At 43.6% G+C, this 15356-nt stretch overlaps 1 protein-coding gene across 1 annotated transcript in view; it reads left to right on the forward strand.

The window, feature by feature from the left end:
- Positions 1 to 400: 400 nt before the first annotated feature.
- LOC140346833 (PDZ and LIM domain protein 5-like) overlaps positions 401 to 15356 on the forward strand; it is an 84679-nt gene continuing 69723 nt past the window's right edge. The window contains exons 1-2 of the mRNA XM_072433047.1: positions 401 to 546; positions 4221 to 4432. Coding sequence (XP_072289148.1) covers positions 4337 to 4432 — 96 coding nt within the window. The 5' untranslated portion in view covers positions 401 to 546; positions 4221 to 4336. The remainder of the gene's footprint in view (positions 547 to 4220; positions 4433 to 15356) is intronic.

Here is a 15356-nt window from a genome sequence, read left to right on the forward strand (position 1 = left end):
TCAGACCAAACGACAACTTTCAAAGCTTTAATTCCAAAAATCTGGTCTGTTGTAGAAAAGTAAAATCCTTACAACCGACCAAAGCCCCGCGTTCTTGCCCCCTGACCTTTCGGAGACCTTTAACTTGAGTCTGCGGCGGCACAAACCCATGTCCGAACTCTCCCCGAGTCGAGTTCCCAAAATAATCGAGATGAAAGATAAGCCCTGTGTTGGCCCCTTTTGCTCTTGTCGTGTTCCTGTGTATGCTCCCACACTCCCTCTAATCCGCCCCCCTCTCTAAACCCCCTCTCTCCCTCACATATCATCTCTCTGCCCTCTCTCTCCTCCTCTCACTCCTCCTCCTCTGTTCTTCCCCTCCACCCTCTCTCGCCCTCTGCCATTGGTCCCGTATAAGAGCCCTGCCTCCTCGCGCACCTCTCCCACACGCTCTGGGCTCTCGGACCAGCACCAGGACCAGGACAGGACCAGGACAGGACCAGGACAGGGGAATCGGGGATTACATCGTCTGAGAATCGCTGTGCGCCGTCTGGATTTGTCGCTGGAGAGGTAAATACTGGGATGTAGTAGGAGTAGTGAATGGTTATATCCCGTAAAGCGCAGCATGTTTGACCTTTTTTATAGTTTTACCTGCTATTTATCGTTGTCCAGACTCTGCATTTCAGATGTGATAAATATGTTCAATAGTTTTAGCATAAATAACTTATACAAGTGTTGAGGAGAAGCAGTATCACATCATTGGGACCTGCCAGACTTTTAGCGATTGAACACGGTGATATTAAAAAAGTATTATTATTATTTTGAGTCCAACATTACATTGTATTGTCTAAATAGATGGTGTGTTTTATTAGCGTTAAAACTGTGGCGTCTCCAGCCCTTTCCTTAGACCGCTACTTAATACTTATTACTCTACACTAATTTGTTTCTGAACTGTACTCGACCGAGGAGTGTGCGATATGGACAAAAAGCTTGATCTATTGTATCTCTGTAACAATATTCAGACATTATTTCTCACAATGCATCAGGATTGAGCTAAAATGTGTCTCGTTGAGCACAAAATGTGAATGGACCATGAAATTTCCAACAAAACTTGCAGAAATGTCACTTTATATCCTTGTTTGGGGGACTAAACTACACGTTTCAGTTCATGTTTTGAGGTCCTTTGTACGGCTTTAATACCAGTCAATACACTGAATATTCTAATTTAGCGAAAGAATAGTTGTGACCAAACCATTTTTCGATATATGTCCCACCTCTAATTCAGTCTGTATTCATTAGGCCTGATTCCTTATTTATCTTGCATATTTTTGATCTGGTAGATTTGGTTTAATCTCCTGCTGCTGTTCTCTGTGTTGCCCTTTGTGGGACATAGAGAGAGGAAAATAAGTATTTGAATGAAGTTCTCCCAGTTCTGGATCTGAACTGTTCATTGTAGGTGCATTTCCACTGTGAGAGACTGGAATCACATCGTATGATTTTTAAATACATTATTTTCTATGTGCTATCTGCAAATAAGTACCATAAGTATAAGTATGGGACAGCTGCCAACCAGCAAGAATTCTGACTCCCAAAGACCTGTTAGTCTGCATTTGAAAAGTCCACCTCTGCTCCACTTATTCATCTAAATTAGCAGCACCCGTTTGAGCTCGTTAGCTGCATAAAGACCCCTGTCCACCCCACAATCAGTGAAACTCCATCTACTTAGATGGACAAGACCAAAGAGCTGTCAGAAGACCCCAAAGACTGAACTGTAGACGTCCACAAGGCTGGAAAGGGCTATGGGGCAGCACATTAAGTCAGCACATGTCCAGGCCCGTCTGAAGTTTGCCAATGGTCATCTCCGTCCAGAGGAGTCATGGGAGAAAGTCATGTGGTGTAAACTCCACTCGCCGTGTTTGGAGGAAGAAGAAGGATGAGGACCATCCCAAGAACACCATCCACCATCCCTACTGTGAAGCACGGGGGAGGAACATCATGCTTTGGGGGAGGAAACATGCTTTGGGGGAGGAACATCATGCTTTGGGGTGGAAACATCATGCTTTGGGGGAGGAAACATCATGCTTTGGGGGAGGAAACATCATGCTTTGGGGTGGAAACATTATGCTTTGGGGTGGAAACATTATGCTTTGGGGGAGGAAACATCATGCTTTGGGGGAGGAAACATCATGCTTTGGGGTGGAAACATTATGCTTTGGGGTGGAAACATTATGCTTTGGGGTGGAAACATCATGCTTTGGGGGAGGAAACATCATGCTTTGGGGTGGAAACATTATGCTTTGGGGTGGAAACATCATGCTTTGGGGGAGGAAACATCATGCTTTGGGGTGGAAACATCATGCTTTGGGGGAGGAAACATCATGCTTTGGGGTGGAAACATTATGCTTTGGGGAGGAAACATCATGCTTTGGGGGAGGAAACATCATGCTTTGGGGTGGAAACATTATGCTTTGGGGTGGAAACATCATGCTTTGGGGGAGGAAACATCATGCTTTGGGGTGGAAACATTATGCTTTGGGGGAGGAAACATCACGCTTTGGGGGAGGAAACATCATGCTTTGGGGTGGAAACATTATGCTTTGGGGTGGAAACATCATGCTTTGGGGTGGAAACATCATGCTTTGGGGAGGAAACATCATGCTTTGGGGTGGAAACATCATGCTTTGGGGGAGGAAACATCATGCTTTGGGGTGGAAACATCATGCTTTGGGGTGGAAACATCATGCTTTGGGGAGGAAACATCATGCTTTGGGGTGGAAACATCATGCTTTGGGGGAGGAAACATCATGCTTTGGGGGAGGAAACATCATGCTTTGGGGTGGAAACATCATGCTTTGGGGGAGGAAACATCATGCTTTGGGGGAGGAAACATCATGCTTTGGGGGAGGAAACATCATGCTTTGGGGGAGGAAACATCATGCTTTGGGGTGGAAACATCATGCTTTGGGGGAGGAAACATCATGCTTTGGGGGAGGAAACATCATGCTTTGGGGGAGGAAACATCATGCTTTGGGGGAGGAAACATCATGCTTTGGGGGAGGAAACATCATGCTTTGGGGGAGGAAACATCATGCTTTGGGGTGGAAACATTATGCTTTGGGGTGGAAACATTATGCTTTGGGGTGGAAACATTATGCTTTGGGGGAGGAAACATCACGCTTTGGCGGAGGAAACATCATGCTTTGGGGGAGGAAACATCATGCTTTGGGGTGGAAACATTATGCTTTGGGGTGGAAACATCATGCTTTGGGGTGGAAACATCATGCTTTGGGGGAGGAAACATCATGCTTTGGGGTGGAAACATCATGCTTTGGGGGAGGAAACATCATGCTTTGGGGGAGGAAACATCATGCTTTGGGGGAGGAAACATCATGCTTTGGGGGAGGAAACATCATGCTTTGGGGGAGGAAACATTATGCTTTGGGGGAGGAAACATCATGCTTTGGGGGAGGAAACATCATGCTTTGGGGGAGGAAACATTATGCTTTGGGGGAGGAAACATCATGCTTTGGGGGAGGAAACATCATGCTTTGGCGGAGGAAACCTCATGCTTTGGGGGGCTTTTCTGCATGGGGGACAGTACGACTGCACTGTGTTAAGGAGAGAATGAACTGGGCCATGGGTTGTGAGATTCTAGAGAAGATCTGTGTGGAGGCGTGGCCAGAGTCCTGCTGCAGTGCAAACCTGCTCAAGAACTACAGGAAACCTTTGACCTCTGTAACTCTAAACCTCTGTACCAAATATTAACACAGATTTTCTCATGTGTTGAATTATCTTTCGCAGTGGAAATGCACCTACAAAGAAAGTTTCAGATTCCTCCAACATATTTAAGTGGGATAAAATTGCAGGGTGTTCAAATACTTACTGTCCTCACTGTAAATGTCATATTATCTTATCTTTTTGCAATTCTTATTGACCAGTTTGCTGGAAACCCAAAAGAGTTCTCTTTGTACTAAGTCTATCACAGGTAATGGCGAGAATATTCTTCTTCTAATGATTGTTTTAACTAATTATAACTAAGTGAGGGGTCGTGGGCGGGGATAGGGGCTGGCTGAAAACAGGGATTTTCTGAGCACTCGAGCCTCAGCTGCAGGACGATACAAGATTAACTCAAACATGTAGGAATCACTCAAAACACAACTTCAAATAAACCAATGAGGAGGAAGCGTCATCGTAACGGGGTTAAACGCTCACAGAAGTGTATTTAGCCTGTTCTCTGCCCTCAGACTTGCCCTGATCAGACCGCGGCGTTTCCCCACCTGCTCTGCACCTGCTCCCCCTGAACGCTCCTCACCCATCGACCACTCCCAGCCTCTGGACGCTCCGGCCTGACCCCAGCACCATGAGCCAGTACAGCGTGACCCTGACCAGCCCCGCACCCTGGGGCTTCAGGCTGCAGGGGGGCAAAGACTTCAACATGCCCCTCGCCATCTCCAGGGTAAGAACCAGACACGGGAACACACGCAGCTGTTTCGTCTCATTATTGTGGATTTCCATTAAAGGACACGTATCATGCATTATTTATACTGTTTGAACGTGCTCTTGAGGAACTTAACTTTGGCCTTTTATGTTTTAAAACTCAGAACAAAAAATGTATCTGCAAAATCACACGTGACTCCATATCAGTCAGGCGTTTACGATGTCAGGAATTGAGTTACAAGTGCCACTACTGGCTGCAGAGGGGATTACCATGGGGGAAGTAAACAAACCTAGCTTTCCTCTGACATTCTGATGTTGCCACGCAGTTGTAATGTCCGCGATTTGACGGCAGAAATGCTCGGACAAGCGCGAGTGAAGCTGAATGAAACTCCTTACATTTCTGTTGTCACACTGCGCTCATTACAACTGCGTGCTTGTGTTAGCATAGAAGGCTTATGTTTTGGGCGATAACACCAATCCTGATGAGGAAACACCTTATTGATAGAGTGTCATGTGTGGTTTTTAATGTGTATTTTGAATTTCAAAACAAACCAAAAGGTGCTCAAGAGAATTTTTAAAGGCAAATAACAATACAAACAATACATAATATGTGTCCTTTAACTCAGCGATCCCCAAACGTTTTCCTCTCAAGGGCCAATGCGATCACAAGATTGTTTTCAGGGACCGGTTGACAGGCCAGAGCCAGTAACAACAGTGTACAATGTGAACACACTCTTCCATAACTTTTAAAATACTTTATTACTTTTGTTTGCTGTTTATTAGCTTAATGGGCTCTATTCTTCCATGGTAAAACGCATACTATAAATTGTAAAACGTTGTAAAACATCAACAGCGAGGACTGATAGCAAAGGACTGATGGTAAAGGACTGATGGTAAACAAAGAGGCTAGTTTGATAGTAAACAAAGAGGCTAGTTTGATAGAAAACAAAGACGCTTAGTTTCTGGTGAAACCAATAACACCTCATCAGGAGGACCCGCCCGGTGGGCAGGGCCTACTCAGAGTAGGATAAATAACTGAGTTCCCGGTCTTGATTCGCAGATTGAGGATGACTCTTGGATGAGTGTCGAAACGTATTGTTTTCTTTCAAAAAAAATACAGTTTCCCTCCATACTGTGCTTTTGTTCTGCCTTGACTCCTTCCATCCTTCCACCCTTCCATCCTTGTGAACTCATGAACTCATAGACCATCTGTCGTGTATTGACCGCTCGGGAAAGCCATTCTTCCGTTCCCTTCCTTGTCCTGCAGCTGTTGGTGGCGTAGTGTCCTCGGCTGCGCTCGCTCTGTTTGAACCCCTCTGTGTTGATGGCCTACTGCTTTTTCCCGTCTCATCGCCTTCGAATTGGCTGAACATGAAACACATACGAGAAGTAGATGTTTTCCTCGTAGCGATAGCAAACGTACCAGGAAAAGGACGAGATTTTCCAAAAGCATCTGTTATGCAATCGTCTGGTTACACTAGGGCTGCGATTAATCTTTTCAAATTGTGATTTTAAATTGCGAAAGTTATTTAAATAATAGAATTTTTATAGAAACCTTATGTTGTATTTGTAGTTAAGACATTGACAAATGTTCTGAAATAGATGGGATTCAAATGTTAATACTCCTTGTGTACTTTTTAAATATATATAAATAATCGAATCACAATATTTCAGAAAAATTCCAGACTCGTGCATAGAAACGCCTAAAATCACATATTTTGCAGCTTAATCAACTTTGAATCATGTTATAACAATTCGTCCTTACTTTCACTATTTTGTTAAGATACATTTGCATTTGAGAGATTGAAGTTAATTATTAAATGTAAGATGTTTTTATTAAATGATGTTAGTTTACATTGTTTTGTGTTTGGTCCCAATTTTGCAGTTTAAGAACAAAATGCAAAATGATTGTTCTTCCATATTGCATAGCTTCAAATAATGTGACTTTATGTATAAAAAATAAGGGTAAAATGAGACACAATAAGAGATTTTGATATTATATGAAATACAGGATGAGGTTCAGCTCAACATTTTGGCTGCACAATTTTGTTTTTATTTTATTTTAATAATATTAAAATAAAATAAAAACAAATTATTTTGCTGTTGCGCAGATGCTTTTCATGTAATGTGACCGATGACAGCTGCTGAAATGGGAAGCCATTTTAATCAGGCTAAAAATAGTAGCTAACAACATAAAGCTGTCATAATAACACATTTTGAAGTGCGATATATTGCTACAGGAAGTATCACGATAAAATATGGAAATTATCACTTGCTGTAAACACCTTAAAGCAGAATAATATATTAAACATTTTTCCTTGTAAAAAAAACAAAATAAAATATGAGCAGTTTATAGAGCAGCAATAAATACTTAGTACAATAAAACGCTTTATTTAGTTGCAGTATACATTATGTGTCATAGATACTCATTATGTATGTTTTTTTTATATGAAATTTCTTCTCTCGGCTCCTTTTCGATTGTGATGATAATGTATGTTCACGTAAATAACAATTTAAATACAGAATAATAATAATAATAATAAAGCAAATACACTTTTTTTTTAACATATATTATTTGACCATCTGCAGTTCAAGTGTTATTGCATAAAAATGACTACAATAAATACGTAAAAATACGAAAGAGTTAGAATATTGAACCTGTGCAAATGCAACTATTGTGATAGGCCTAGCTGTGACTTTAAAAACACAGAGGAGCCCTTCTGCATCACCGCCAAACGATACCCAGAGGGCGTTCGGCCGTGAAGCGGGAGACCCACACGTGTGAGCGAAACACAACCCTGTGTCTGTTTCTGATCAGAGAACGTCGTTAGAACACGGTTAGAATCAGTTTTTCATGTCATGTGATCTTTAAAAAGTGCAGGATGGAGGGTTGCCAGGTCCTGTGCCAATCCCCCGCTGGCTGCCGTGGGTTTCCATGTGCGCCGCGCTAACCGGAGCCACGTGGGGTTCATGTGTTTGTGCCTGGATACGATCTGCGGAGGGGAAACTCCATCTGAAAATCTGAAACAGGGATCGTAACGAGAAGACAATGTGCACGACAACATCCATAATGGTTAATACGTTGTTGTTGTAAAAGACATATCATGCTTTTGTCCGCTATATGGTTAGAGTCTACGGCACCAGCGGATCGTCATTTTGGATTTTGGACTTTTTAAATCACAATGTTGGGCTAAAATGGTGAAAATTGCATGCCTATGGCCCGACTGGAGAGCAAAAACTATGAGAGAGAACTGAGGATTTTATTACATTCGTGCCACTGCAGGACGCTGCTAAATCCTACGTTTGTCACTGTTTAAGAGAAAACGGGGGCGGCACAACTAAAGGTGGAAATCAGCACTTGAGCTACGACCGCATCGCTCCCGTTAAAGTGACGTGTGACGGGTTTTTACGATTTTCTAATTTTGACTTTATTTGGTGTATTTATACCTGTTGTACATATAAATTATAGTTTTTTTCACCAATCGAGCAGGTATTTGTGGAGAAAACGTTTAAACATTGGTAGAAAATGACAGGAAGTGACAAAGTTTATGGATCATTTACACATAAGAAACTACATTTTTGACTCTCTGAACATTAATTCAACTTAATAAAAGTCGCTCTCGTGTATTTTCATTTGTCAATTTTAAAAATGGTGACATTAGCTGAGTTTTGGCCCAGTGGTTAAAAAAATGAGCTATTCTGTGATAATATTTGTAGCAAAATTTTGAGTATATTTATTTTAACTGCATTTTAGTTCAAAGAGTCTCCTCAGCTAACACAGAAAGTCCTTTTTGTCTTTTTCTGTGACATTCAACATGACAAATGAATCAAAAACCTCGATATTTAAATTGGTTCTACTTCCTGTCCATTTGACGAAAGTGGCCGCAACGAGAGATACCTCGTTTTGATTTTGATACATTTTATTTACAATCTATTGTCTGGGGTTTTGCCTTTTTTGTGACAGCCCTACTCAAAGTAAGCTAAAGATAACAAAATAAAACAATACACCCTTTTAAAATCTCCTAGAAGTTGATCTTTGCTTATATCTACATATATCTCCTTTGAAAAGACGTGTTTCGGTCTCAAACGGTTGCGCCTGAGAGTTGGGCCGAACAGAGAATGTAGGACCGGTGCCAAACCTCACGGACGCAGCTGCCGCCTGATTTGTGTCGGTCCGTTGCCATGGCATTATTGCACGGGAGCAGAGGCGCACGGCGGGTCAAAGAGTCGGGATGTGCCGCGTCCGTGCCTCTCCCGTGAACCGTTCCTTTTACCCTTCGCTCCGCGCTTTATGAGCTCTGGACTTTTATAACAAGCCCAGATTGATGGTGCGGCCGCTTTAAAGTGGCCGTGAAATGTTTTACCAGCTCTGACTGCGAGAGCTTTTAAAGAAACGGGAAAGTCGGCCAGGAAAAAGGACTCGTCGCCGTAAAATCTGCCAGGGGGATTGCTTTATTGACTTATTGTTCGGTAAATGAAACGGAACAATGCTTTTTGCGCCGTCCTGTGATGTTTTGTTTATTTCTCTAACTGAGCTGTACGTGAGCTGACCACTGGGGGCAGCGGTGAACATAGCGCAACAGTTCAATCAGTATCAAAAACGTATATGTATATTTTTTTTTTACTCCAATTGGCTGAAAAACAAATGCGGGCTTTGCTTTGCCTCGTTTTCTTGACTCAAATAGGATGTTGTTGTTGTTGTTGTTGTTGTTGCTGCACTTTTTCTTCAGTTTTCTCGCTTTATGTTGGTAACACAGATTTGAAAGGGTTTGAAATATAAATCCTGTGATGTAAACACATTTGGAAGGCACAGAGCTGTTTAGGCCTAACAATTGAGCCAAAATAAACCTTCTGACTACCTATTTCACTTGAACATAGCTATTCTTTGACAACGTTTATCATGTAACACTATTATATCATGGTTAAGAGTTACATTGGTAAACTTGTGTGATGGAGGGGGAAGTCGTGCCGCCATCGCGTTTTTTTTGCCTCAGCTGAAAAAAAATAGTTGATGGTTAAACGCTCACAAATTGAATCCATCTTGAAAGCGCTGAGATTGAAGTTTTTGATTTGACATTTATGCCGACACTATTTTAAGTGATTGTAAAGCACGAAAACCAATGCGATGATGCCCAAACCTGTCGTCTCGTCTCCCACTTATGGCCCTGTTCTGAAATTGGACCAATAATTGCTCTTAGGGTAAGTGTGGACAGGTCAAAGGGAATCAATACTGAGGCCTTTGTGAATGTGGCCATTACGAGCTCCCGAAGGGCCGGACCGGACTGGGACCAGGGCAACGCAATCGCACATCCATGTCTAAGAATAGAGCGGGGCCTTCGGACTGTAGGAGCTCTCAGAGGACACGCCGTCTGAGTGAAGGGGCTTTTCCCGTAAACGGTCTGCCAGGTTTGCCTGGAAGGTCAGTCTGGCATTAAACGTGTCATTGTTAAGACGGGTAAATTACCAGGGCTAAACCAGGACTAAACCAGGACTAAACTAGGACTGAACCAGGACTGAACCAGGACTGAACCAGGACTAAACCAGGACTGAACTAGGACTGAACCAGGACTGAACCAGGGCTAAACCAGGACTGAACCAGGGCTAAACCAGGGCTGAACCAGGACTGAACCAGGACTGAACCAGGGCTAAACCAGGACTGAACCAGGACTGAACCAGGACTAAACCAGGACTGAACCAGGACTGAACCAGAACTGAACCAGGGCTAAACCAGGACTAAACCAGGACTGAACCAGGACTAAACCAGGACTAAACCAGGACTAAACCAGGACTAAACTAGGACTTAACCAGGACTAAACCAGGGCTGAACCAGGGCTAAACCAGGACTGGTTTAGCCCTGTTGGTGACTAGGGCTAAACCAGTGACTAGGACTGATTTATCTATTTGCAGTTGGAGTTAAAATTTGGAAAGACTTGAACTTTCTTGAACCTTGATGAAACTCTCTCACAGTAAAGAGGTATATAGGGACATTTCTGCATGTGCATGGTTATTTTATGGTCCAGTCACATTTTGTGCGATACTTGAACCAAAACAATGACATTTACAAGCCCATTTTAGCACATTCCTGACTATGTGCCATATCATGGAAGAGTGATATTGGAAAAAAAGGTGTATTTAATTCTTTTTATCTGGATAAGGATGTTTCCAATCCATCAGAACTGAGCTTAAAGGTGTACATTTACTCATAAGCGCGTTCAATATGACAGAAATACTTACTATGTTTTCTTGTTTTAAAGATTACACAGCAAGTTTTTTCAAATTTGTATTCTTCAGCTCGTTTGCACCTCGTTTGCACCTCTTTTAACAGTTAAATATAGACAACAAGCTACTGGACATCCAAATGTTGCGTATCTTTAACAACAATTTTGATATGCTATGGCCATAACTATACCATTTATAGTTGTTTTATTGAAGAATTCCTCCCAAAGTGGTGCAAGAGCCAGAACAATCACCTTATCATCTCCTCTTGCACACATCTCTCAGCGCCGACATCTCCAGTGCTAGCGCGCTCGCTAACAGGTTGAGTGTTAGCGTCTGTGGGCTTGTCGAGGCGCAAGACCTGTTGTTCTTGGACGCGCTGCTCCAGACTCCAGACCAGGTTTAGTCTCACAGTCAAACATGTCCTATGAAACAAGAAGAGATGATGGTTTTCAGGATTGTACAGAGAGGAGTCCTGGTTCAGTCCTGGTTTAGCCTGAATGAATTCTAGGCTAAGCTAAACCAGCCCTGGTTTAGCCCTGGTTTAGCCCTGGTTCAGTCCTGGTTCAGTCCTGGTTCAGTCCTGGCTTAGCCTGAATGAATTCTAGGCTAAGCTAAACCAGTCCTGGTTCAGTCCTGGTTTAGCCCTGATTTAGTCCTAGTCTAGCCCTGGTTCAGTCCTGGTTCAGTCCTGGTTTAGCCCTGATTTAGTCCTAGTTTAGCCCTGGTTCAGTCCTGGTTCAGTCCTGGTTTAGCCCTGATTTAGTCCTAGTTTAGTCCTGGTTCAGTCCTGGTTCAATCCTGGTTTAGCGCTGATTTAGTCCTAGTTTAGCCCTGGTTTGGACCTGGTTCAGTCCTGGTTCAATCCTGGTTCAGTCCTGGTTTAGCCCTGATTTAGTCCTAGTTTAGCCCTGGTTCAGTCCTGGTTCAGTCCTGGTTTAGCCCTGATTTAGTCCTAGTTTAGTCCTGGTTCAGTCCTGGTTCAATCCTGGTTTAGCGCTGATTTAGTCCTAGTTTAGCCCTGGTTTGGACCTGGTTCAGTCCTGGTTCAATCCTGGTTCAGTCCTGGTTCAATCCTGGTTCAGTCCTGGTTTAGCCCTGATTTAGTCCTGGTTTAGCCCTGGTTCAGCCTAAGCTTCGTGCTATGCCTTTTTGGTCTTGTCTTCCATTCATCTCACTTGTTGGAGTTCCTTTGTTCTCCAGAGGAGTTCTCGTTTGACCTTTTGTAATCACCCTGAATCTTCGTCTCCTCTCTTCACGATTCTTTTGGTTCCTGTGGTGGCTGTTCTAAAATGATGACTGAACTCAGATATGTTTCTGTAGTTAATAAAGTTCAAGAATCCAGGTAGTTCACAAAGTGCATCCACAGGAGAGATGGCCCTGCGTCTGTTCCTCACCTCCGCAATCTCACCTCTGACCTTTACATTACAAAAGTTCCACAAAACCCCCTATCTATGGCCGAGCCTCCACAAGGGGCAGGGCTCCATTCTATGTGGATCAGTCAGTCTATGTGTCTGTAATCTGACACTCGCCGGACCTATCTGTTTTACAACCATTGTTTCAAGCCCTAAATGTCGTGTGTGTTTGCGCGTGGTGCAATACAGATTCATCAAACAATGTCATTATCTCATCTGACTGAAACCTCTTGTTATCCTTATCACATTGACTGACATAAACTAAACTTAGCAAGCCCTCTCCTGCTGTACGGCGTCTTGGTGAGGGCGACATGTGATGCATCATGTTTTGGGTCGATCGGGGAAACCGGAGCTCAAATGAAACCCAGCCAGACATGAGGAGAAACATGCAAACCCACAACCTCCTCGCTGCTAGGTGAACGTGCTCGCCAGAACTAACATACACATAACAGACACATAACAGACACTGAACGTTGTGCTCTTTCTGTTCCACGTCATCTGCATTCGAACGGTTGAAACTTCAATTCGACCAAAGAATTCTGAGCCTTCATCTACAGCTCAACCTGATATTTGTCCACGCTGTTTCGTCCCAGTTCGTAAAAGCAGCACTTTAGGTCAAAACGAGACCTCTGTGTGCTGTCTGAATGCAATCATGGAGCATTTAATCGTCCGGGGAACCAGGAAGTGCTCTGTTAGCACGCTAGTTAGCTTGGCCCCGGCAAAACTCCTCTCTGGAGTTGTGAAAAGCGCTCATGAACTCATCGCCGTGAATAATCGGGACGCTCGGAACAGTTCAAAACGATCCAGTTCTATTTCGGATGCCGTTAACAAAAGGCGCTTTAGAATGTTGCGATGTCACGTGAACCCAGCCTTGGAAAGTATGACCGGAACATTTGCCGTGTGTCTGAAGGGATGAACAGGTTAGCTTCACTGTATCGTCATGACTCATCCCTCAATACCACCGAGAACTGTAGCCGCGAGTAAGTATATGCAGTATATGTACTTTTTTCACCCACATTGCCTCGCCTGAATATCGCAGGCATATTTGTTACGCAGTGGCTTTTCGAATGCAGTTATTAGCGTGACCACAACGAAGCGATTTATTAGTACCAGACACGTTTTATTGCCGTGGCCGAGCAGCCGAGCGCGTCATAACACTCGCTGCAGTGAATGAGCTATTGTTGACTGGAGCGTAATGCACTTTCCACATGGGCTGCTGAATCCGGCAGGTCTCCTCTGTCTTCCTGTACCGGCGTCGGGACGTCAGCGGCAGCAGCGGGAGACGGCGATGTCAGGGCTCAAAAGATCAATACGGCGACGCATCGTGACGGGCGTCTGGGGTAATGCGCACCCCGATACAGGGAGTTGTACGGTCACACGTCGAGTTTTACACGTAGTCGACTGCTACGTTGAAGCTGCGTCTGTTCTTTATGAATCAATCTGATATTTATCATATAATCTGATACGTGGTCTTTACTATGGCCTGGATTTGAGTCTTTACTGTGTGGAGTTTGAATGTTCTCCCTGTTTCTGGGTGGTTTCCTCTATGGGTACTCCAAGTTTCCCCACTACTAAAACATGTACAATAGGCTCCTCCTCTCAGGGGTCAGGACTCTCATGTGAAAAGCGGGACTTTCCTGGTTAAATTAAGGTCAATAAATAGTATAATGTGACCACTCTTATGACCCCCCTACAGAGTATATGTGACTCCCCATGACCCCCCCTACAGAGTATGTGACCCCCCTACAGAATATATGTAACCCCCTATGACCCCCCTACAGAGTATGTGACTCCCCCTACAGAGTATATGTAACCCCCTATGACCCCCCTACAGAGTATGTGACTCCCCCTACAGAGTATATGTGACCCCCCTAAAGAGTATATGTGACCCCCTACAGAGTATGTGAACCCCCTATAGAGTATATGTGACCCCCTATAGAGTATATGTGAAAACCCCCCACAGAGTATACAGTGTGTGACCCCCCTATAGAGTATATGTGACCCCCCTATGACCCCCCTACAGAGTATGTGACTCCCCCTACAGAGTATATGTGACCCCCCTAAAGAGTATATGTGACCCCCTACAGAGTATATGTGACCCCCCTAAAGAGTATATGTGACCCCCTACAGAGTATATGTGACCCCCTAAAGAGTATATGTGACCCCCTACAGAGTATGTGACCCCCTATAGAGTATATGTGACCCCCTACAGAGTATGTGACCCCCTACAGATTATATGTGACCCCCTACAGATTATATGTGACCCCCCTACAGAGTATGTGACCCCCTATAGAGTATATGTGACCCCCTACAGAGTATGTGACCCCCTACAGATTATATGTGACCCCCTACAGATTATATGTGACCCCCCTACAGAGTATATGTGACCCCCCTACAGATTATATGTGACCCCCTACAGAGTATGTGACCCCCTATAGAGTATATGTGACCCCCTACAGAGTATGTGACCCCCTACAGATTATATGTGACCCCCTACAGATTATATGTGACCCCCCTACAGAATATGTGACCCCCCTACAGATTATATGTGACCCCCCTACAGAGTATATGTGACCTATTCTATTGAAATGTAGGTTTTTTAATAGTATATAGTGTGGATGTATATTTTGTGTTTCTGTGTTTATTTCACTGCTGTTTTCTTCTCGTACTCGTGTACTGCACTCTGCTCTACAGTACAAGAGAAGTACAGTTGGACTGGATTGTACTCGGGGCGAATGAATAATGCAGGAAACACTGTAGGAAAGCAACACTGAGGTCTGCAATAGCCCTTTAAACAGCGCCGCTCTCGTCCCGGGCCAGTTGACTACGTGAGTGCACATAAATTGAGCGGTTTCTCTGCGACGCCGTGATGGATCTGAAAAGGCCTTTTTCTTTTTTCACCGTGGCGTTTCCTCTTCTCCCACAGCCTGGTCCATAAATCTCCAGAAACATTTCGTACAGATTATTTTTGTTAGTGTTTGCCCTGTTGCTATAGGACGACATCCTCTTCCATTTCCTCTGAACGTGCTTTCGAGATGTGGCTTTCTGGTAACTTATAGGTGCATTCAACTTGTTTATCTCCATGGAGACAAGCAGGTGGCGCCACTAGGACAGGTTTTTGAGGGATTTTGAGCCATAAATGTAATTAATAAAATGCAAGACAGACAAGTTTAATGTCGTACTATTCAGGCAAAGCAATAGCATGTGACGGATCCTGCAACAGAAAAGTTAGTTGTTTTGCATCTTTAAACGTAATTAAACACATATATATATATATATATATATATATATATATATATATATATATATATA

This window comes from Eucyclogobius newberryi, unplaced genomic scaffold (assembly GCF_026437365.1).
Source record: "Eucyclogobius newberryi isolate DKJ021-1_F unplaced genomic scaffold, fEucNew1.0.hap1 SCAF_6, whole genome shotgun sequence".
Lineage (NCBI taxonomy): Eukaryota > Metazoa > Chordata > Actinopteri > Gobiiformes > Gobiidae > Eucyclogobius > Eucyclogobius newberryi.